Source organism: Psittacula echo (assembly GCF_963264785.1).
Source record: "Psittacula echo genome assembly, chromosome: 6".
NCBI lineage: Eukaryota > Metazoa > Chordata > Aves > Psittaciformes > Psittacidae > Psittacula > Psittacula echo.
Genome location: NC_137743.1, coordinates 15,530,411 through 15,550,847, shown reverse-complemented (window position 1 = coordinate 15,550,847; position 20,437 = coordinate 15,530,411). Strand labels below are relative to the sequence as shown.

The window sequence follows — 20,437 nt, the reverse complement described above, 5'->3', positions numbered from 1 at the left end:
GGCCCATACAAATGCTCATAGTCAGAATAAGAATGCTGGCTTACACTATGTGTAGCATCTGCCCCTTTTCTACAGGCAGTCACACCCTCCAGGGCAGAGGTCTCTCATCTGTTTAGCCATGTTGTTCCCCTCTGGAACTGGATTGCTGAGCACTGGAGTGGGGAGCATTCAGTAGGACTGAGACCAAATCCTGCTAGTGAGGCTCCTGTTTCCCGACAGGGAGACAGCCCAGTGCAAACCAGTGCTCTGGAGACAACTTGCTATAAGCTATGTTAAAGTGGGTTATCCTACAAGATGTGGTCCCAAACTATTTTAGTATGGAGTAAGTTAAAAGCCATCTAGAGAAGAGAGGTGAGAGGATGCTCCAAGGAAACAAAGACACATGGGGTCTCTGCCAAGCATCCTGATGAAGGAGAGTTTGTTGTTTCTGGAGATGCCAAGAAACTTAAGTATTCTTTCTTTAAGTGTAGACATCTTTGCTGGCTCGCCCAGGTTGTTGAGGTCTGTGCGGTGGGGTTCACTGGGGTTTGTTTCACAGCTATCCCTGTTAACCTTTCACGTCTTGATTTGCTTTCCACTCTTACAATTCCTGCCTTTTGGGGAGCTTTCTAACCTTCCTCTTTTTTTCTCACCAGTGCTGCAAGTGCTAACTTGCTTCCCAGCCCCCACTGTTGGATTCCTCATTCTGCTTCTATAGAATTCATTCCCCAGTGCTTTTGAAAAGCACAAAACACTAACCAGGTCAGCAACAACCTTGTTATCACAGGCTCCAAGTCTCTGGGAACTGTAATCCCGTTGTTTGGATGAGCTTGTGTCAGTTTTGCTTTCTGTCACTGCTGCACACAGTCGCTAACACAGATGATGTTTGACTTTGTTTTCTCGTTGCCAAGTGCCACTGAGACTGAGCCCAGTCTGGGGCCTGTGTGTTCAGCCAGTGAGTCTGCAGGCATAAAGAGGGAAGGGAAGGGAAGCTGCTGCTCAACAGGGCTGTCCAGCTGCTCTTCACAGACTCTGCAGGTGACCAGAAGTCTGGACATCACTGAGAGACAAAGTTGTGACTCCTTCAGAGACAGCCAGTGAGCCAGCTTCAAGTGTAAGGCACTCAGCACAAAATAGAGCTGGCCCTGGGCCCACGGGTTTCTGCCAGCCTTGGCGGTAATTTGTGTTTACAGTGTCGTAGCATGGCCTCTGTCCTTTCGTTGACTCTGTATCTTTGGATCTGCAGGAGCAGAACCGGTGAGCACTGGTAGAAGATGCTCTTCCAGCTGCAGCCTGGAAGTGCTCACTTTCCCCATCGCTTTGCCCCACAGCAGGAAGCTATCATTGCTTATGTATCCAAACAGAGCTTCCTGTCTCATTTGGAATTTACTCTCCTTGCTGGGATGTCATTATAGGCATTCCTGTTATTCCAGGATCCTCAGGGATTTCTTACTAAGCTGGAGTTGCAGTGGGAGTTGGCTGCAGCAAGTTCTCTGGGGCTATAACAACGTGCAAAACAGTTTCATGCTGAACCTAGAGGTCAGCAGCATCAAAGCTGCCATGCTTTTGGGGAGCCAGGAGGAATCCCTTGGCTAAAACATCTCATTTTGTCTCTGCCAGGTTCGGTCCATCAGCATCAACGTGAGGAAGAACCTGGCTTTCAACACGCTGAGCCAGGAACTGCTGCTGAAGGAGTTCTCTACGATCTCTTGAAGTGGGGACACTGCCACTGCGTGGGGCTGACCAGAGATGGGCCTGTTTGGGCAGGGACACTACAGATCTGCAACCAGTTGCCCCTTGCCTTCCGCCTGCAGAAGGGACTGCATTTCTTTTAGGGGAGAGCCTTGCTGCTGTGTGTTTAATCCCAAAGGCATGTGTTTCAACAGGACTGGGACTGAAGAGAGTGATGGGCATGTTGAGAAGGAGGAAGCAATTCTGTAAGGTGCAATGGGGATGGGCAGCCATTCCTGTGATGTAGCAATAGGGATTCCCTTCACAGCCTCAGGGAAGATGCACTGGAAAGCTTTGTAGCAGAGCTGGGGAGAGCTCACAAGCAAAATAATAAAGCCAGTCCAGCTGTGTGAGACAGTTCTGCACTGAGATCACTTGCCTGCTCTATGGGGAAAGCTCCCTGATCCGAGGTGAGGGCTGTTCTTTTCTCTCAGCCTGAATTAGCCTGCCCTCCTGCAATGTACATCAAAGCCCACTGGGAATGGCTTTGGGGTATAAAACAGTTTCCCCAAGGAGCAGGCCCTGCTCATTGCTGGTTTCTTATGGTGTCACTTGAACTAAGCCTTTGGATTATTGGAGAAGGAGAAATTTTGCCTCGGAGACTGTTGGTTTACAGGGTCCTGTTGTAACTGGAGACCAGCTCTGCTTAGGGTCGCTGTTACTTCCAGTAGCCCAGCTCATCTCTGCTGTTTTCTAAGGCTGAGAGACATTTTGGGATATTCCGTTTTCAAGGGGCAGAGGACAGGCTGACTCCCACTCCCCACTCTCCTTATTTCCCTTCAGAGACTGCATTGTGACAATCCTTCCCTTCCTCACCGGAATGTCTGCCTTGCATACGTTTGCAAGTGCCTGGTGACCTTCATGAACTAAGAAGTCCCCATTTGTCCCTTGTGTGTAGCACACAATTAAAATGCAGCTGGAGAAGTTTCTTTATTTTCTCACTTGCCCTCCTGTCTTCACGAAGCAACTTGCAGCAACAGTCTGCTGAGGACTTCGTAAGGAAGAGCTCTGGGATGATGTTCTGAGGCCCAGGCAGGCCTTTCTGCTCCAGAGCCAGTGTTTCAGAGGTGCCCAGGGCCAGCGGAGCCTGTTCTGAGTGCTGTGTCTGGCTGCCAACTCAGGAATATGCAGCATAAACACCTGTTCCCTGCTCCTGCATTTTCGGCTCCCAGCAGTGATGTTAGGATCTGACCTGACTTGGTGGACAGAAGCAAAGAAGTTATTTACATCCCAGATCCACTTTGTTTTTCCCTAGAAAATAGAGTTTTGTTTGAAAAAGAAGTGCCTAGCCCCACTCTTAGCCTTGTTAGGTTAGTGTGAGCAGTGTGAACGTCATGCTCATTTACTACCATTTTTAGGCAAGGTTTCTTCATGCTAACGTGTGTTAATTGCATTAATGTTTCATCTCTACCTGCCATGAGCATGGGAAACCGAAAGCTGTGTCCTTGGCCACCCGCTGAGCACAGCACCTGATGAAGACCATATGTTTTCCTTGGGAGCACCAGCTTCTCCCGACAGAAGATACTTTGCCTCAGCAGGGAATTGTCTGGCTTTTATCAGCTAAGCCAGACACTTACTTGCTTTCTGCCATGCAAGTGTGTAGAAGTGTGTACATATCAAAGGGACAGTGCTTGGGAGAGCAAGCAGACTCCATAAAATCACTTGGCTTGAGAACAGGACAGGGCACGTAGAAGGAGTCAGCTTCTCCAGTAAAGAAACAATAACAATGGCTTGCAGCACATGGCACTCGTCTGTAGATGTGGGGAGCTCTTGCTAGATGATCTTGCTTCTGGGGACAGGGAATTTCATCTAAAGGGGTCTTGAGTTGCTTCCCTGAGGTGCAGCCCCAACATCACTGCTGTCAGAGCACTGAGTCACCCAGCTGTCCGCATGCCTCCTTTTCACTGATCCCAGTTAGGCTGAGGCTAAGCAGATATGTGACAGAGTTGGGAATGAGTCTGTGTCTGCCTCCGCAACCTCTGGGATTTTCAGCTTTTCACTCTGGGCTCAGCTATAGAAGGTCTTGTCTCCCCCACGGTGCTCCCTTGCTGGGATGAACTGAGAATCCCATTCTGTGACTGGAAGCCACTCTCATGGGGTCAGCCCTCATCCAAGGCTGAGCTGGGGAAGACACTGACACACATCCTCTTGTCACGCTGTCACCAAACCAAGCACTGTAAGTGAATGTACATACGAACCTAGAGCTCAATAAATAGCAGAGCCCTGCCTATCCAGAGTGTGCAGCGTTTGTCCTTCACAGAGGGGACAGGGGGTGTTATGGGGGTGGCCCTGTCACCATTTGGTGACATGTGGCTGCAGCAAAGCAGTCACTTGCCCTCGGGCTCTTCCTGCGCAGTCAGGTTGTGGTGCACTCAGCGGCGCTCCCTCCTTGGTCCAGGCTGCAGGTACCAACAGTAGTCCGCATGCCCCTGGGGCTGCCAGTAGGGAAAACTGACAAGGCTGAGAGCCCATGAGCAAGGGATGCAGAGATCTTCCTGTGCACAGTATGATGCTCTCTCCTGCTGGTGTCAGCCAGCTCTTGCTCACAGATTCTGCTGCAGATTTCCCTGTTTTGTTAAACACCGTACTGATGCTTGTGTCTGGGAGCCAGCTTGAACTAGGCAGAAAGTCATTTAACTTTAACATTCAGCCTCAGGATGTGGCTGGTGGCCCCAAACTTTCCCATATCTGATCTGAGCAGTTGAGTGTATTTTATTATATCTAATTCATAATTCAGTCTATTATTGGAAGAGCTGGTTTTGAGGCTTGGGGAGTATGGGGAGAAATGAGATTGCTGCCTTTAAATTAGGCAGCTGCTGCAGGGAGACAAATATTTTGCAAAATAATGACCAAATTCTGCAGGAGAAAAATTGAGTTTGAGCGAAACTTGGGGGGGAGTTACTGAACACTGATTTGTAAGTGCCACTGTGATTTTTGGTATCTTTTTCCTCAGCTCTTGCAGGTCCCATTTTTCAAGCAGACTTGAGAAAGAGGCTGCTTCTCAGGAGCTGAGTTTCCCCTGCCTGGGCTGTAGCTTGTCAGAAGAGGCACAGAGTACTGAAGGGAGGGGGGTGGGGGGTGTCAACTCCGTGTGACGGTTTGGGGTGTCAGGAGCAGGTAGTACCCCTGGGTCTCATGTACACAGAGTAGGGTGTACCCTCACCCTACTCTGTTTGGTTTGTAAGCCTCTTCATCCCCTTCCTGAGCATGGCTGTTACCTGCTGTGATCCCATTCATGTGGTGTGGAGGATATATCTCTAGGGTTGAGCTGCCCTCCACATGCGCGTGTCCTGGTTCCGGTTGGGGCGCTTTTCTCTGCCTGCCTGAAGTATTGATGCTCCTCCCCAGCTCTAGGATCCTGCCAGGCTGTTGCACGATGGGTATCAGGAAGAGAAGCTTGGTGTCGTGGGGAGAGCTATCAACACAGCACTTGTGCAGGGGGTCAGGCCCAGCATGCTCCATCTGCCTCCCCATGCTTCCTCCCGTCGGGCAGAGGGGGACGCCGGTGCCCTGCCAAGTCACGGCTGCCATCGTGTGTGCTGGGGCTGCTGCACAGGCAGCAGTCTGCAGGAAGATTTACAGCTGGCTCTTGGCACTTGCAAGCAGCTCTCCATCTCCGTGTCAGCACCAATGCCTCCTGGATATTTATTCTCATCTCCTGTTTTCTGGGCTGTTTTCTTGTTTGGTACTTGTTGGGATGAGCAGGGATGTACTGGATGGAAGTTTGTTCCTGTGGAGGTGATGGGGGTTTTTTGGCAGACGAGCCATTGCAGTAACCTGAGAGGAAAAGGGTAGAGCCCGGTGTTAGGAGCTGCAGACATCCAAAGGGTCCGGGATAAGATGTGCTTTTCCCCTGCTGGAAATTAATTCGTGCCTTTGCTGATTCTCTCAGCGGGAGGGTGGACAGAAAAGTAAACGATGAATGAAAGTCTGGGCCAGGAGGCTGGAGAAGGGCTTGTTGCAAGGCTTGTGGGACCTGGCATTCCCTAGGGCTGCTGAGTCCTTCATGCTGGTCAGAGCCCTGGTTGTCCCCACTGCAGCCCAGTGTGGGTGAGCTCAGGGGGACACTGATCAAGCAGAAGAGTGACCCCAAATGAATGGGACAAGCAGCACCCTTGGGGGACCATCACTGGATGCTTGATTTGCTCCTGTTGCGGGAGCAGCTGCTGTGCCTCCACGCTGCTCTCCCCCCTCCCAGCTCCGTGGCAGCCGGAGCACAGGCCAGGCCATTCTCCACAGCCCCTGCTCTCCTATGCTGTCCCCCCAGGGCTAATTGAATCATGTGGCTGGAAACTGAATCCAATTGAATAGATTAAATGAGCCGGGCTCACCGCTCACTGCAGCACAGCCCAGAGCCCTGCCAGGCTGCTGCCAGAGCCTGGGAGGTCCCGGGAGTCCTGTGGGGGCACGGAGGCTGCAGGGAGATGGACACACACCGGGCTGGGCTGGCTCTTCAGCTCTGCTTTGATGGGTGAACCCTCAACCATTCCTCAGTGATGTGCAGCCTGGCCAGGTCCCGGGGCCCACGGGTCACTGAGCCACAGGTATGCGCAGGTTGGCTTTTGCTCTTTTCCTCTCTGAAGTAATTAATGACTAATTAGCTGGAGCTCCCCTGCTCCGGGGTTCAACCAGGGCCCTCCCTGCGGTGTACAGGGTGAGATGTACCTATGGCAGCAGTGGCTGTTCCCTGCCCAGCAGCTCAGAGCCAGTTGCTCCCCCAGCCTGTGGCAAGCAATGCTCCAGCAGCACTGATCTGCACCACACCGTCCCCTGCTTTCATCTTCTTTATGGTCATTTCCAGGCCAGTGGGATGGGATGGCGAGCAAAGAGCAATGTGCTGACACCAGGGTCACAGCATGGACATCCCCTCCCATGGAGGTGAGCTTGGGTAGAGCAAGACCGGTATCCGCAGGACAAACTCGCTCCTGACAGAGGTGCACACCTGTATTCATAGCAGCCCTGAGCTGCCGAAAAGGGCCCCTGGTGTGGCATCCAGTGTGGTATAAGTTAAGGATGGAAATAGTATCTGGTTCCTCTTCAAATAAAAGCTGATCCGACAGGCACTGAGCACGCAAACATTTACGAGAGATGCTTTATAGTGCTGGGAGGGTTTGTGAGACTCGGGGTACCCCCTGAGTCCAAGTGTGCTCCAGAGCAGTCTTTGCTTTCTAAACCAAGGGCTTTTCTTCACACAGAAGTAGCAGAGAAACACTCGGGGTGGGCACAGAGCCCCCGCAGACCCCCTAGCAGTGTGGCCATGCCAGGGATTCCTTCCTTGCTGGAGGCATTGGCAGAGGCAGGTTGACTGGCTTTCAAGGACACGCAGAGTGATGTGAAGTCTCCCTCCTGTGCATCCAGATTTCTCCCACCTGCTGGTTTGTATTTGACAAAGGAGGTTCCCTTTCTCCTGCAGCATTCCCACTTGCAAGGCTCTCCCAGCAGCTTGCAGGCATCTGTTCCTCCTCTAGATCTGAAAGGTTTTCCACAGCTGAAATTCCCCCCCAGGTCTGAATCTCATGGTGGTTCCCACCTTCTTGTGTGTCTCTGCAGGGTGGGTTAATGGAGATGGGAGCAGTCTTCCCCTGTGCATGTCCTCCACAGGACCTGCTGCTTTGCTGCTCCCTGTGTCCTCCCTCAGGACCCCAGGGCTGCATGGGGCTTGTCCAGATCTTGTGCCACCCAGATCCATTTCCTCTGTGGATGTACTGAATACTGTGGTTTATACCTGAGTGAGGCCATTTGCCCTGCCTGGAGCTCCCCTGCAGCCACTTGCATGGCCACGAGCATCTCTCCTCCGGGCTGGGGGGCTGTGTGGGACCTTGGTGGGGAAAAGCCCTGGTGCTGAGCTGCTCATCCCCATCTAACACTGCTGTTTGCTAGCATTTTTGCAAGGGTGATGCTGGGTTAAGGGGCTCCGGTCTCTGCCCACTGGGGCTGGTTCTAGGAGCATCCCATGCTGCATCCCATGTTCCAGCCTGAGGCTGCCCAGAAGCCTGCTTTGCTGGAGAAGCAGAGCTGTTCCTCACTGCCAAGTGTAAATCTGAGCCCAGAGGCACCAGGCGGTTGCAGTCAGAATAAGATTAATGGCATCTGTTGAGAGTGCATCCCGAGGACTTGCTATTGATGACCCTGGCTTTAAAATACTGTTAACAGTGGATAAAGTACCATGATTTAGAGTAGTTGGTAATTACATCTCTGTTTGAAATTTCCTAAAGATAGGATCAGACTCCCAAGTCTTGCTCCCTGCTTTTCCAATAGAATTAATAAGAACGGAGATATGCAATTAGACAACACGCAGGCTGGTAGGGCAGATCGATGCCTTGTGGTTACCTAATGAAGTGTTAAATCGCATCTTTCCCTCTCCCTGTCCCCCTGTAGCAGCTGCAGTAGGATGTTTGCAGAGGGCTTGCAGGGCTCCTGCGTCGGGGAGAGCTCCCTGCATCCTTCTACCCCAGCCTGCTGGGAGGCAGACCCCAGAGCTCCTGCCTCCGTTCCAGGCTCTTCTTGCTTCTGTGGATGGGAGCATTTTGGGATTGTCTTGGGTTTTGTGTTGAGCCTGGCGTTTTCTGCTTGGTCCAGCCAGGATCTGGACAATGCTGGTGGCAGCCTGGCACAGCTCTGCCAGCAGCGGGGTTCTGCATCCAGTGCTCTGGGCAATACTGGAGCATCCCAAACTTGTCCCCTTCCCCAGTTACTCCCAACAAGGCTGAGATGGCCTAAGCTGGGGACAAATGAGCCCCTTGGATAGCATGAACCCGCACACATCTCCCAACCCTTCTCACCCTGGCTCAGAGCCATTCCTGGCTGTGGTTCCGCTGCTTGGGAGCAGCATTAATCCCATGAAGATGTCCTTTATGGAAGTGCCGCTGCTGCCGCTGACAGGGTGACAGATGGGCCACTTAGGGAACGTGCCTCCTGCCTAGACTGATGTGAATGGGTGATTTCCATCATGGTGAGGATGGATGGGTGGTCCCAGGGACACCCTGCCTTCAAGGAACACAGCCTGGGCCGCACCTCAGGGTGCAGCACCCCTTGTGCCCCAGCTCACATCCCAACTTGTGTCTCCTGCCTGCCTCCTTGTTCTCCATCCCTCTCCGACCCTGGTGTTGGCTTTACGAAGCCCTGAGGCAGCTTTACATGGCCCCGTTTCTCCGTGGTTCTCTGCTGCTCTCCCAGAGATGAGCTCAGGGACCTGGGTGCTTCCACAGGACCCCTGCTCTGTTTACCAAGGTGTATCTGGGTCCCTGCCTGGATCTGGGTGAGCAGTCAGGGGCCAGACCTGTTCCTGCAGCAGAAAGGGCTGCTCCCCGCCCAGCATCCTGCAGACCCCCGGCTCCCAGTGCCCAGAACATTTAGGGGACGGTGTTGCATTTTTCCCAAGCAGAGCAAGGCTCAAAGGCTGTGAATCCTGGCAGGATGCCCAGCCCTTGTGTCTGCTAAGGAAAGGAGCCGTGACCAGCGAGCAAGCAAGCTGTGTCCCCTGTTTTCACACTGTGGGGAGGGTGGGCTGTGTCAGCCTGGACCTGGTGGTGCCTTATCCTACCCCATGGTACCCACCAAACCCCCCAACTTTCCCCCCTCTCCCTAGCCTGGCAGAGCATCTCTCACTTGCCTGCAGAAGAGAAGCACTTAGCTGAGATAAAAATAGCCATGTTTGCCTCCCGATGGACCAGGAGTGGCAGAAGGTGAAAACTTCCCCCATGAAGCTCTGCTGGGCCCCCACGTCTGCAGCAGGATGGACCCACAGGATGCTGGAGGTGGAGCGGGTGAACCTGGGCACAGCACATGCAGCCCAACCAACTGAGGTTACTTCCCTGGGAGACTGCTGGTCCCCAGGTCTGCTGAGAAGAGGTGGCTGTGATGGAGAGGATGGAGGACAGGGCAGGCAAGGAGCAGGATGGACAAGCCCAGCAGTGCAGGGGGTGTGTGGGCTGGCTCTGCCCAAGCCCTGCTTGTCAGGCCCAGCAGTGGGGGCACCTCCAGGGCTGTCCCGGGGGTTTCTCTCCAGCCGGTCAGGGCACACGGGCTCTGTGGCGGTGGCCGGGCCATGGGCAGGGCTGGGGAAACTTGTTCAGTTCTCCGAGCATTTCTCCACTGCGTTTTCCTCGCTAAATGGCTCTTATTTTTAGATCCAGGCAGTTGCTAAGCATCGCTGCCTCGCTAAGGCGGCTTCTTTCATGGCTTGACACCAAAGCACGCTGACAACACGCTGCCGCGTGAGCGCGGCCCTCCCTCCTCGCTGCTCTGAATTCCCTTTCTGCCCTGTGGATCCTGTGGGCTGGGAGGGCCAGGCTGGGCACAGGGATCAGGATGAAATGCTTTGCCTTCTCTATTGGCCTTACTCCCTTCTGTCTCTCTACTTAGATCAGAGGATGACACGATGAAAGGATGAAGGGAGGAGAAGTGGGAAACGCTTGGAGCTGGGCAGCCCTTGAGATGTGCTCAGGACCCCTGTCACAGTGCAAACACGCAGTGCACCTGAAGCCCCTGGCTTTGCCTGTGGTAGGAACTCTTGAGCACAGCCGGCATCACCCAGGATGGCTTCATGCACAGATGGCAGCAAAAGCCGGGGGCTGGCAGCAGCGGGACCTCCAGCTCCCAGTGCCAGATGTACCAGTGGGGCTGTGAGCTCCTTTAGCAGCACCTTGCCTCTGGAAGTCCCCCCAGTGTGTGCTGCTGCTTCACCCTTTCCATGTGGCTGCGGAAGATGGGGTAAAAACCATTCTGAAGGCTCCAAGAAGGCTTCCTGCGTGGGAAACCCATGCTCAGGTTGGGGAGCAGCGGGAGAGGACCTGCCCCTATGCTTGCCTGCAAGCAGGCGGACCGGGCCACCCTCCGCACAGCTCTGCTGCATCCCTTGGCCGCTGCACGTCCCCTCTGCCTCTGACCGGTTTCCCATGCGGGGAAGACCCAGCAGCCGCCCTGGACTGGGCAGGGCTGGGGTCCTCCTTACTCTGTAGCTCCTGTGGTCCCGTTGGCACGGACACGCAGGGCTTGGGGTGCTCTCGCTCCCCTGCAGTGTGTGGGGAGCCGTGCTCCTCCCGCCCTGTACCTCCTCCAACCCCGTCCGCGTGCGGTCCCCATGGGGCTATCCCGAGCCCTCGGAGCAGCCTCTCCCCTGGAGCCCTCCCCCGCCGCCCTCGGCCGTGCCTCAGTTTCCCCGCGCCGGCGCAGGGCGGCGGGGCCGGGCCGACGGCTCCCGGGAGGAGGCGGGGAAGGACGGGAGGGAGGGGGCGGCCGTGCCCAGCCCCGGCGGCGGCGGCGGCGGGGACCGGGGCGGCTGCGCGTTCCTGCCTGCTGTACCGAGCAGCACCGAGCCGAGACCCCGGCACCGCCGGCCCCTTCCTGCTGCCGCGGTGACTGCTGCGGGCGGCGGGGCGGGGGGAGGCGGCGGGCGCGGGCCCCCCCTGCCCGGCGGCGGAGCCCGTGCGCCCCGTCGCGGTTCCCCCCGCCGCCGGGAAGATGCGGAACAAGGGCAGGAAGGAGAGCCTGTCCGACTCCCACGACCTGGACGGCTCCTACGACCAGCTCACGGGTGAGTGCCGCCCGCCGGGGAAGGTGCAGCAGCCGCTCTGGACCACGGCGCGGGGGACCCCCCCGGGCACCCCGGTATCTCCGGCCGGCCCGCTTCCAGACCCGGCTGAGCCCCGGCCCCCTGCCTGCCCCGCTTCGCCGCACGCCTTGCCCGGGGAAGAGAGGGGGCCGGTGCTGGAGCAGGGGTACAGTCCGGACCCGCGGGGAAGGAATGCTCCGGGAGGGGGTCGCGTTAATCCCGGCGGGACAGAGGTGTGGCGGGAAAAGGCCCCCCGCGGGGTGGGATGCTTGAAGCGCTTTTGGCCGCCCCCAAGCTCTCCCGTCCTCACTGCTTCTCCCAAGCCTCTCGGGACACCAAGGTTTGGCCCTGGGCTCTCTCTGCCATGGCTTGGACCCCCTCTGCACCCTGGGGTGGCACGGCAGCACCCTGGCAGCAGGTTTCCTGGGAACAGAAAGGCTCACCCCTATCAGTAAACCCCAGCAGCACCACAGAGCCTGTCTTCTGTATCCATCACCCAGTGTCCCCTTAGAGCATCTCCAGAGATGCTTTATTCCCGGGATGGGGTGGCCGTGGGACAGGGAGGCCAAATATGACCCATCTGTGACACTATTGCATCCCCCTCCATCCTTTGCCCCAACGGGGAACTGGCTGGCATCCAACATCCCACCATATCTGTCCATCCATCGCACCTCATCCCCCACTGTCCGATAGCGAAGCAGCTGGGCTGGAGCAGGCAACACCCCTCCTTCCCCACGTGCTCTCCATGGATCAGCCCAAATCCCATCCCCTTTCAGGGCCTCCGTGTCGCAGCAGCTATGAAATGGGGCCGCAGTTCCCACCTGCCTCCCGGGACCCACGATGGAGCCGAACCTGTCCGTAGCCGGGGGGCTTGGGTGCCCTCGTGCCGCAGGCACTGAGGTGTGTGCACAGGCGGCTGCCCTGAGTCCCGGTGATGCTTTTCCTGCCATGGTCTGGAGTGGATCTCAGGCTTTGCTCTGGAGCTTCGAGGAGGTGGTGGTGGCACAGGGCAGGACCCTGCTCTGCTTTCCTGGGCAGCCCCACGCCTGGAGATGCTGCTTGATGCCTGCCCAAACGTGCAGTAAGGAAGATATTTTTGAGCTGTGTAGGAACTTGGAACCCACACACAACTTTTGGTTTCTCCGGTAACTTTAAAGTGTCCATATGGATCTAAATCAAACTGAAGTTAAAAATAAACCCCAGTCTCTCTGAGGCTGAGACCTTTTATGCCTAGGCTTACCTGAGAGCTAGCTGTGCAGCAGGAACCTGGGCAGAGGGGAGCCCTGCCCCTGTGCATGCTCCCTCTTCCTGCAGGGATGGGGTTGCTGGGAAGCCTCTGGGGAATAAGGCTGGATATATCTGCCCCATTTCCCAGAGTGGTAAACAGAGGCACTGGGAGGGCATGTCACTCATTTGCCATAGCTGTCAGGTCGGTGACCAACCAGGACAGAGCCAGTGGTGACACCAGGGAGGAGGGAGCTGGTCCCAGTGGCACTGATTTCCCCTGTGTTGGCTGCACTCAACGAAGCCATCCATCCCTCCCTGTGCTGGGAAAGTTGTTTTTCTCCCAGAAGGAGTACGGAAGTGATGCAGGCAGGAGAGGGGATGCAGCCTTAGCTCTAGGGAAGGTTTAATAGCTTAAGCCCTTGCCTGCTAAGCTGGCCTGGGCTCTCTTGGAACCCTGGGTATGTGGTGAGGAGCCTGGACCCCCATGGGGCTGTAGCAAAGTCCCAGGGTGAAGCTGATGGTGTCAGAACGGGCTTAGTCTCTCCCTGCAGATGGGAGGGTCCCTGCTGGCACTGGCTGTTTGGAAGCTCAGCCCTGCTTGGGGACAGGCATGAGCAGTTCAGGGTATTCCTGCAGCCTTGGGGAATCCCATCCAGCAGAGTCTACCAGGGTCTGGGGGACAGCTGCCATGCAAGAGCTCTTAACTGAGGGATGATTTGATGTGAGGCAATGCGACAGCCCCACAACAGCTCCAGCAATTGCTGGTGTGCACAGGGACAGCAGCTGGTCCTGCTGCCTCCCCATCACCCACCAGAAACAGGGTTGGGGACCATCAGCCCCCATTTTTGCATACCCAGAGAAGGGTTAGCAATCCCCCTTCCAACAGGAGAGGGGCTAAGGAGAAACAGGACCCCCGCAGTTCCCCAGCAGCGCACTGGTTTTTAAATGTCAAGAGCTGTTGAAAGAGGGGGTGCAGTGACAATCCCCCCTCCCCATAGCATCTCCAGTGGTCCCTGGGCAGAGCAGCCGTGGGCTGCGTGGGTCAGCGGCATGTGGATGTGTGTGTGAGAGGTGAGGGCACCCGAGTGAGTGAAAGCTCTGTGTGAGCAGCACCGGCTCCGAGTGCTGGGAACGCAGGCTGAAGGTGCTGGGGTCACCCAGGACGGACCCTAGTGCAGTGCTGTGGGGTGAGGACAGGCTCTAGCTGTGCCTGGCCGCTGAGCCTGGGGCTGGGCATCCATTGGGGTGTTAAGGAGAGAAATGTTTACGTTACAGCGCTAGGAAATTAGACCGGTCCATTTGTGGGGTATTTGGATGACGCCAGCGAGAAATAAAAGCCATCTATAAATTACATTATTCCTCTAGCCCCTCTAATGACATGAGTGATTAATGTGCGAGCAGAGCCCAGAGCTAGTGTCTTGGGACTGCTCTGGACATGGCCCTCCACACGGACAAAATGGGAGCCCAGTGCCGCTTTGCCCTGAGGAGCACAGGTACTGTGTCCCAGGCCCCAAATCCTGGCAGTGTAAGCGGCAAGGGGGGCTTGGAGGCAGCTTTCCCTCCTTCCCACTGCTCCACAGGGGTGTGTGGGCAGCAGGGCTGCTCCAGCCCCACTTGGGGAGCAGGGATGGGTGGCTTGTGCCAGCATGGAGTCAATACCTGGGCTGCTTGGGATGGGTCAAAGCCCCTAGCTGTGTTTTGGAAGGATAAGGGGTGTGCCTCTGGTGCTGTTGGTTGCCCAGAAGAGATTAGGAGGCTCACTTTTAACCCCCAGTTCTTCACCCCTGCCTTCTCCCTCCTATTGTTATGTTGTGGGGTCTCAAGCAACCACTTTGCTCCATCTCAAAGGCAGCCGCAGCAATTGCAGGGGTGAGCAATTGCTATAGACACCATCTGTAGAGCTTTGGGATCCTCCTGCCTCCTGAGGCATGGCTGGTGGATGGGGACTCCCTAATTCTTAGCAGTTAGCAGCCCACCCAGCGAGAAGAAGACTGTAGGTACCAGCACAGTGGCAGCGCAGCATCTGACTGAGCTGCACTGGAGGTGTTTCAGAGGCATCTCTCCCGGTGGCGGTAAGAAACGAGAGATGGGGCTGAGCTGTCCCCCACACCAAAGGGTGGATGGGTCAGTGGGGTTGGCAGGAAGACTCTGGGAGCTGGGACTCTGGTCCCTGCTGTGGGGTAAAGCTGAAGAGCCATGCTCTGGCAGTGCGTCTGCTGCAGGCGGGTCCCAGGTGATGGGCAGATCTAGGGCTGCACCAGGGGCTGGTTCTGCTGCCAGCAAACCCCCCCAGCTCTGTCGCGGCTGCTCACAGCCTGTGATCACCCGGGTGGGAGGAAAACTCCACAGCTCACTGTGGTGTAGGACTTCCACCTGCAAGGGGGGTCATTTAATTCCCAGGGAGTGGATGGGGTGTCAATGCTAGCCTGTCCCAGACAATAGTGTGTGTAGGGGGAAGTGCTGAGATCTGCGGCTGCAGGATGGAGTGATGGGGCTGATGGGGTGGGAGGCAGGCAGGTGTGTTTGGCAGGTTGTGTGCTGTGCCTGTGGCTGTATGGATCCCAAGGAGGGATAGGGACTGTGCCCAAGACCATGGCAGCATCTCGCTCATGCCCAGAAAAAGCTCTTTCCCTTGGCCAGTTGGTTCCTTGAGCAGCACAGGAACACCCCTGGGTGCGCATCTCTGCCAAGGGCCAGTTGCCTGCATCCCTGTGGCCACGTGTGGGTTCTTCCCTCCTCCTAAAAGCAGCCCCCAGGAAGGGTGACACATTCCAGTATCTGGTCCATGGGAACCGAGCGTGCTGCCTGTCCCCCTGCTCCCCCACTAATCTGCCTCCTCCGCACGGCTGCTGCTGCCCCACAGGACCTCCCTCCTCTTGCTGCTTCTGCTCCTGCTGCCTGCAGTGGGGCCGGGCTGGAAGCCGGGCTGGCCCTTGAGCCAGGCCCCAGCTCCCCAGGAGGCCCCCAGTCACGGTGAGGGAAGAGCTTCCACTTGTGTGCTGGTGAAGGGGCTCCCATGGGGTCCCCTCGTGCCAAAGCGCCTGCCCTCGATGGATGCTGCACCTTCCCGGGGCTGTGGGAGCATTGCCTGACTCTGCCTCATTTCTGTCTGCTGCCTACCTCCCTCTGCCACTTCTACCCCTCTGCCTTTTCTCTCTTTGCTGTCCTGGCTTGTCTGCAGCCCTTTGATGCCAATGAATCCCTTCTCAGGGGGCATTGTAGCCTTTCCTGATCCGAGGCTGTGATCCAGGAGTCCCTGCCAGAGGGGATGCTGCTTCAAGCCTGTGCCAGGGCAGAGCTGCACTCGGGGAGAGGGGCGTGCAGGTAATGCTGCTGGGTACCACTGCCCATGGACAGGCTGGATTTTGCAAGTGGAGAGGCTGGAGCCGAGCTTTTGGCAGCCGCTGCTGCATCCCGCAGGCAGAGACAGGTCAGAGCCCGCGGGGAATTGGTGGCACAGGCTTAATTGACAGGAAGTTCGTGGGTTTGGTCGGCTGTTAAATGGCTGATTTCTGCAGATGCCGATGCATAATTCATGGACTGTCGCAACTTGGGCCAAGGTGCACAGCTCCTGCTGCACAGGGCTGGCGATGCACGGGCAGGGAGAGGTTCTGCCCCATGGCTGTGCTGCAGCTAGAGGAGGTGCATGGGCTTGGTGGTGCTGCTTTCCTGCTGTGTGCTGTGCTGGGAGCAGTTACCCCCGAGCAAGGAGCTCGGACAGGAAAAGGTTTGGAAGGGTGAGCAGAGCTGGTCCCTGGAGCAGGCTCTGGTTCCCCTTGAGCCGTAGCGGGTCAATGCTTCCTGGCTGGAGCTGAGCCTTATGCCCTTGCCTTGCAGCTGGGACATCAGGGAGTCACCTCAGTCCGAAGGACAGGAGAGACCCCATTAGCGGGGCTGCTCTGCCCCTCCCTCGCTGGCTGTGCTCGTTAGCGGTGTTTTCATTAGGAGAAGTGGTTTGGTTTGGTTTAAGCCAAATTGCTGTGCTTGGGAGATGATAAATCCATCTGCTGGCAAATCACTCTCCTGCCACCGGGATGGATCCAAGCCCTGGGCTTTAATCGTGCTGCAGATGAATGAGCCTGTAGTGAAACGAATCTCCCTGCCGTGCCTCGCCAGGGGGGAAAGGCTGAGCTGGGCAGGCTGCATCCCCAATGCCACGATGAGGGGCTCTGGCTTGAAGTGGCAGATCGATATCCTCTGCTAAGGGGTTGTGGAGCCTTGGGGGTGGTTATTGCTGAGCAAGTGAGCTGATGGGGCTGATTGCAAGTAGCTTTCCTGGGAGAAAAGGGGTAGAGGACCTCCTTTCCGTGGGGCTATGGGTGGGTGCAGGGTTCCTGTTCAACCCACCACCCATGCCAGGGTGCTCTGCCAGCAGCCGGGGCTGGGTGGGTGCCGTGCCATGCCGTCAGGGTGAACAGCAGGACAGTGTGTGGGGCAGAGCAGCCCCATGGGACAGGGCTGGGGCTGGGGTGCAGAGAATGGAATCACCCCACTCACAGCAAAGCCCTGCTGAGCAGCTTTGCAAAGGGCACATGGCAGCAGGGCTGTGCTGGGTGGGAGGCTTTTATTGGGGTCCTCTGGCCCCAGAACTGCTGTGGCTCTGACTGCTTCTGGCTCTTAAGTTGTCTTCTGCTTCACAAGAGAATGGGTGGTGCAGCCCCTGGGGAGCACTGTCAGTAATTAGCTTGTTTGGAAACAGCCCTGCAGCAGGGGAGCTGGGGCAGGATGGCTGCGGTGTTCAACAGGGGTTGATGGGGATGGAGATGCAGGGGCCTGTCACTTCACTGCCTCTGAATTGGGGTCTCCTTGAATGTTTCCTCTCTGGTCCCCACAAGGTGTCATCTACGGACATTTGTTGGGCAGGGGTGCAGGTGTATGCCCACTCGCAGCACCATGCCTCTCCTGCCTGTGCCTGGTGCGCAGTGCTCAGGTCTGACAAGCTCTAGGTGACTCCAGCACTGTCTTGGCAGGAACCACCCTGCTTTTGAAGCCATTGGGTCAGAAATCCCTCCTGTTCAGGCAGCTGGTACCTCTCCCAACCCCAGCATGGTGTTAGCATCACTGCTGGGGCCTCTGCGGTGTGGCAGGAGAGTTGGTGTCCCATCCATGCTGCTCCTGCTCACCCCATCTCGGGACATGGGGCACCTGGGGATGTTGAGGTTATGGTGCATACAAGCAGGTGCCGCAGTTCTGAGCACTGCTGCAGTGCCTGCCCAATTCCTGCACCAGATCCATTTGCAGTGAACGTGCTGGGGGCTGTGCCCTGTGCAGGGCAGAGCAAAGCATGTCCCTATGTGCAGACAAGACCGATCGGTGCTCCACTTACAGAGCCCTGGACTGTACCTGGGACAAGCTGCTGGCTTTGTCCTGGGCAGGAGGGGTGATGTGGGGTCTGGCTGACCCATGGAGAGGTATGATGAGGACCATGCTGCATCAGCAGTGCCCATGGGTAGACAGGGTGCTCAGAGCTCCAAGGGCTGGCGCCAAGTTGGCAGTGGAGATGGATGGCTTCATCTACAGCCCCACTCCCAGCAGCAGGTCAGAGACAGTGACGGAGCGACCGACCCTGGAGATGGGCTTGTGATGTGAATCTGCTGCCCCAGCTCTTCTGTGCAGAGATGGAGGCACTGACTGGCCAGGATAGGACGCCCTGCACTGTCCTGCTCTCTCCATGAGCCACCTCCTATGGCCGTCACATTCCTGCTGGGAAGGAGATAGACAGCCTGAAGCAGAGGGAGCTTTCTTGGCAAGATGCTGCTACGAGAGACTAGTGGACCCCATGGGGCAGAAGATGGGACTCTGGCTCCAGGCACTGACCCCAGCAGCAGAGCTGGGATGGATTGGCTCCCTTACCTGTCCCCTTCCCATCACCAAACCCACACATTTGGACACCAAAAAAAGTGCTTTTTAGGGATGCAGTGCTGGTGATGGTCTGCCCAGGATCTGAGTCACAGGGAAAAGGGTTTCCAAGGATTTTCCCTTGGCCTGGCTGGGGAAGGTGCAGCCCTGTGGGACGTAGGGGGGCATCAGCAAGCTCACACACCCATGGGTCACCCTCAGACCCAGCAGGAGCTCGGGAAGAGCTGTCTGGCTGCTCTTACCTGGTTGCTGCAGCCCATTCACCCATGGCAGGATGCTGCTGGAGCTGGGCTGCTTGCTAATGGGATCTGACAGGCGAGCTACTGCTCCTGGCTCATTCCGTTCAGTGTGTCTTCCTAGGCTGGATTGTTAAACCTTGCTTTGCTCGCAGAAAGCTCCTGGATGGGTTTCCAGGCAATAATCCTCCAGCCCTTCGTCACCCAGCCTAGGGATCCCCCTGGGACTACCTGGCAGCGGGTCGTTGGAGTCCCCAGTGTGTCTGCGTGTCTCTGGTGTCCTCAGGAGGTGGCTGGGCTGGTGACAGCCCTTGATTTACTCTGTGAGGAAACATGGATTAATTCTTAATGGTGTGATTTAGCAAAGCCTGCTGAGGGTGAGGACAAGGGAAAGGAGGGTCAGACACCAGGCTCTGGGCTGTAGCCCATGTGATGGTCCCCTTTGCCCCCCAGTGCTGCTCAAGGACCATGGCAGGCAGCTGCCCACCCTGCCCATCCTGCTGTGCTCTGAGAGTCATGCTGGCGTTGGGGGGGTCTGGTGGTAGGGCACAGCACCCCCAGCTCTGGTTGCACCTGCACAGGATCTTGGCTACACACCTGACCCCAGGGCAGGGAGAGGCAGCACTGATTCAGCACAGGCAAATGCTGCAACCCCAACATCTGGCAAATGCAGGGCTTGGGCAGTGCGTCCAAGGGTGCTGTAATAATGCTATGGTTGTGACTGATCCTGGCATCCCCTGAGAGCATCTCAGCTCTCTCCTGGGTGGTGGCCTCTGCCCTTAAGTACCTCTTCCTTTCCCCCTGACTCTCCTTCCAGAAGCGGCATCTTTCAAGCCCAGCCGCTGCCTTGTGCTGCTCATGCTGACCCGAACAGATTTCCCCTGGCGCCCACCCTCCCCTCCGCTGTGCAAAGTGAGTCACTCCAGTCACCGGGAATCATTCATGTCGTTTTCCCCTTTGCCGCAAAGTCATTAATGTGCGTGGAATAATCTGTTGTGTAACGAAGAGGATCAGCAGGAGCGCTGCTCTGGCAGGTGATGCCCGGCCCTGGCTCCCTGCTGCCTTGACCACCCCTGCCCAGAAGAGGGCAATGTGGTGGGATTGACAGCTGGAAGCATCCCAGGTCTTGCTGGGGTTGTGCTCCCATGGCTGCACTGTGCAGGCAGTGATGGTTTCTTCTCCTTGGGGTGTTATCCCAAAAACCATCGAGTCCTGCCTGGACCCTGCTGGGTGGGATGGATCTGTTTGTCGTGGTGTTGGTGTTTGCTTGCCCTCGCACAGCTCCTCTGAGAGGGGCTCATCCCAACTGCTCCACACTGACACGGGCAAGAGGTGTCCCTGCATTGATCAGGGTGCATGTTGTGGCACCCTGCATCCCCCCCACATCCCTGCTTCATACTTGCCACGTGCTGCTGCTCTGAGCTTCCCAGGCCACAAAAGCTTCCCACCAGCAGTCAAATCCCTTCCAGCTTTTTGCTTCGGAGCTGGGGACCCCAAGGTGCCCTGGCAAAGGTGCAGCCAGTGTGGGACCCTGCATGGCTCAGAGCCCTGCAGCCCCAGAGTCATGCTTGCTGTGATTGTGGCAGTTCTGGTCTCTCCCCTGCATGGCAAGGAGGAAGAAGAGCAGGGAAGAGTGCTTTTGAAGTTTAGAGTCATTGTGGCTGCTGCCCCCTGCCCAGGGTTAATTTCCTTCTATCCTGTGCTTGGCCAGGCATTAATTTAAGGATGCTGCAATGGAGGAGGCTAAGAGCATTGAGCTGAGAGCAGGAGGATTTAGTAAAGGGAAGAGACATGGCTGGGGCTGGGGACTGTGCAGGGGACAGTGGTATGTGATGGCATGGGATGTGCAGGA

General features: G+C 56.7%; 2 protein-coding genes across 6 annotated transcripts in view; both read left to right on the top strand.

Moving 5' to 3' along the window:
- ARMH3 (armadillo like helical domain containing 3) overlaps nt 1–3,932 on the top strand; it is a 133,782-nt gene extending 129,850 nt beyond the window's left edge. For all 3 annotated transcript variants that reach the window (XM_080620295.1, XM_080620294.1, XM_080620292.1), the window contains one exon: nt 1,600–3,932. In XM_080620295.1, the coding sequence (XP_080476421.1) occupies nt 1,600–1,692 (93 nt within the window). In that variant the 3' untranslated portion in view covers nt 1,693–3,932. The remainder of the gene's footprint in view (nt 1–1,599) is intronic.
- A 7,240-nt stretch (nt 3,933–11,172) lies between these two features.
- Nucleotides 11,173–20,437, top strand: part of KCNIP2 (potassium voltage-gated channel interacting protein 2) — a gene marked incomplete at both ends in the record, with an annotated part of 42,407 nt that continues 33,142 nt past the window's right edge. For all 3 annotated transcript variants that reach the window (XM_080621077.1, XM_080621075.1, XM_080621073.1), the window contains one exon: nt 11,173–11,245. In XM_080621077.1, the coding sequence (XP_080477203.1) occupies nt 11,173–11,245 (73 nt within the window). The remainder of the gene's footprint in view (nt 11,246–20,437) is intronic.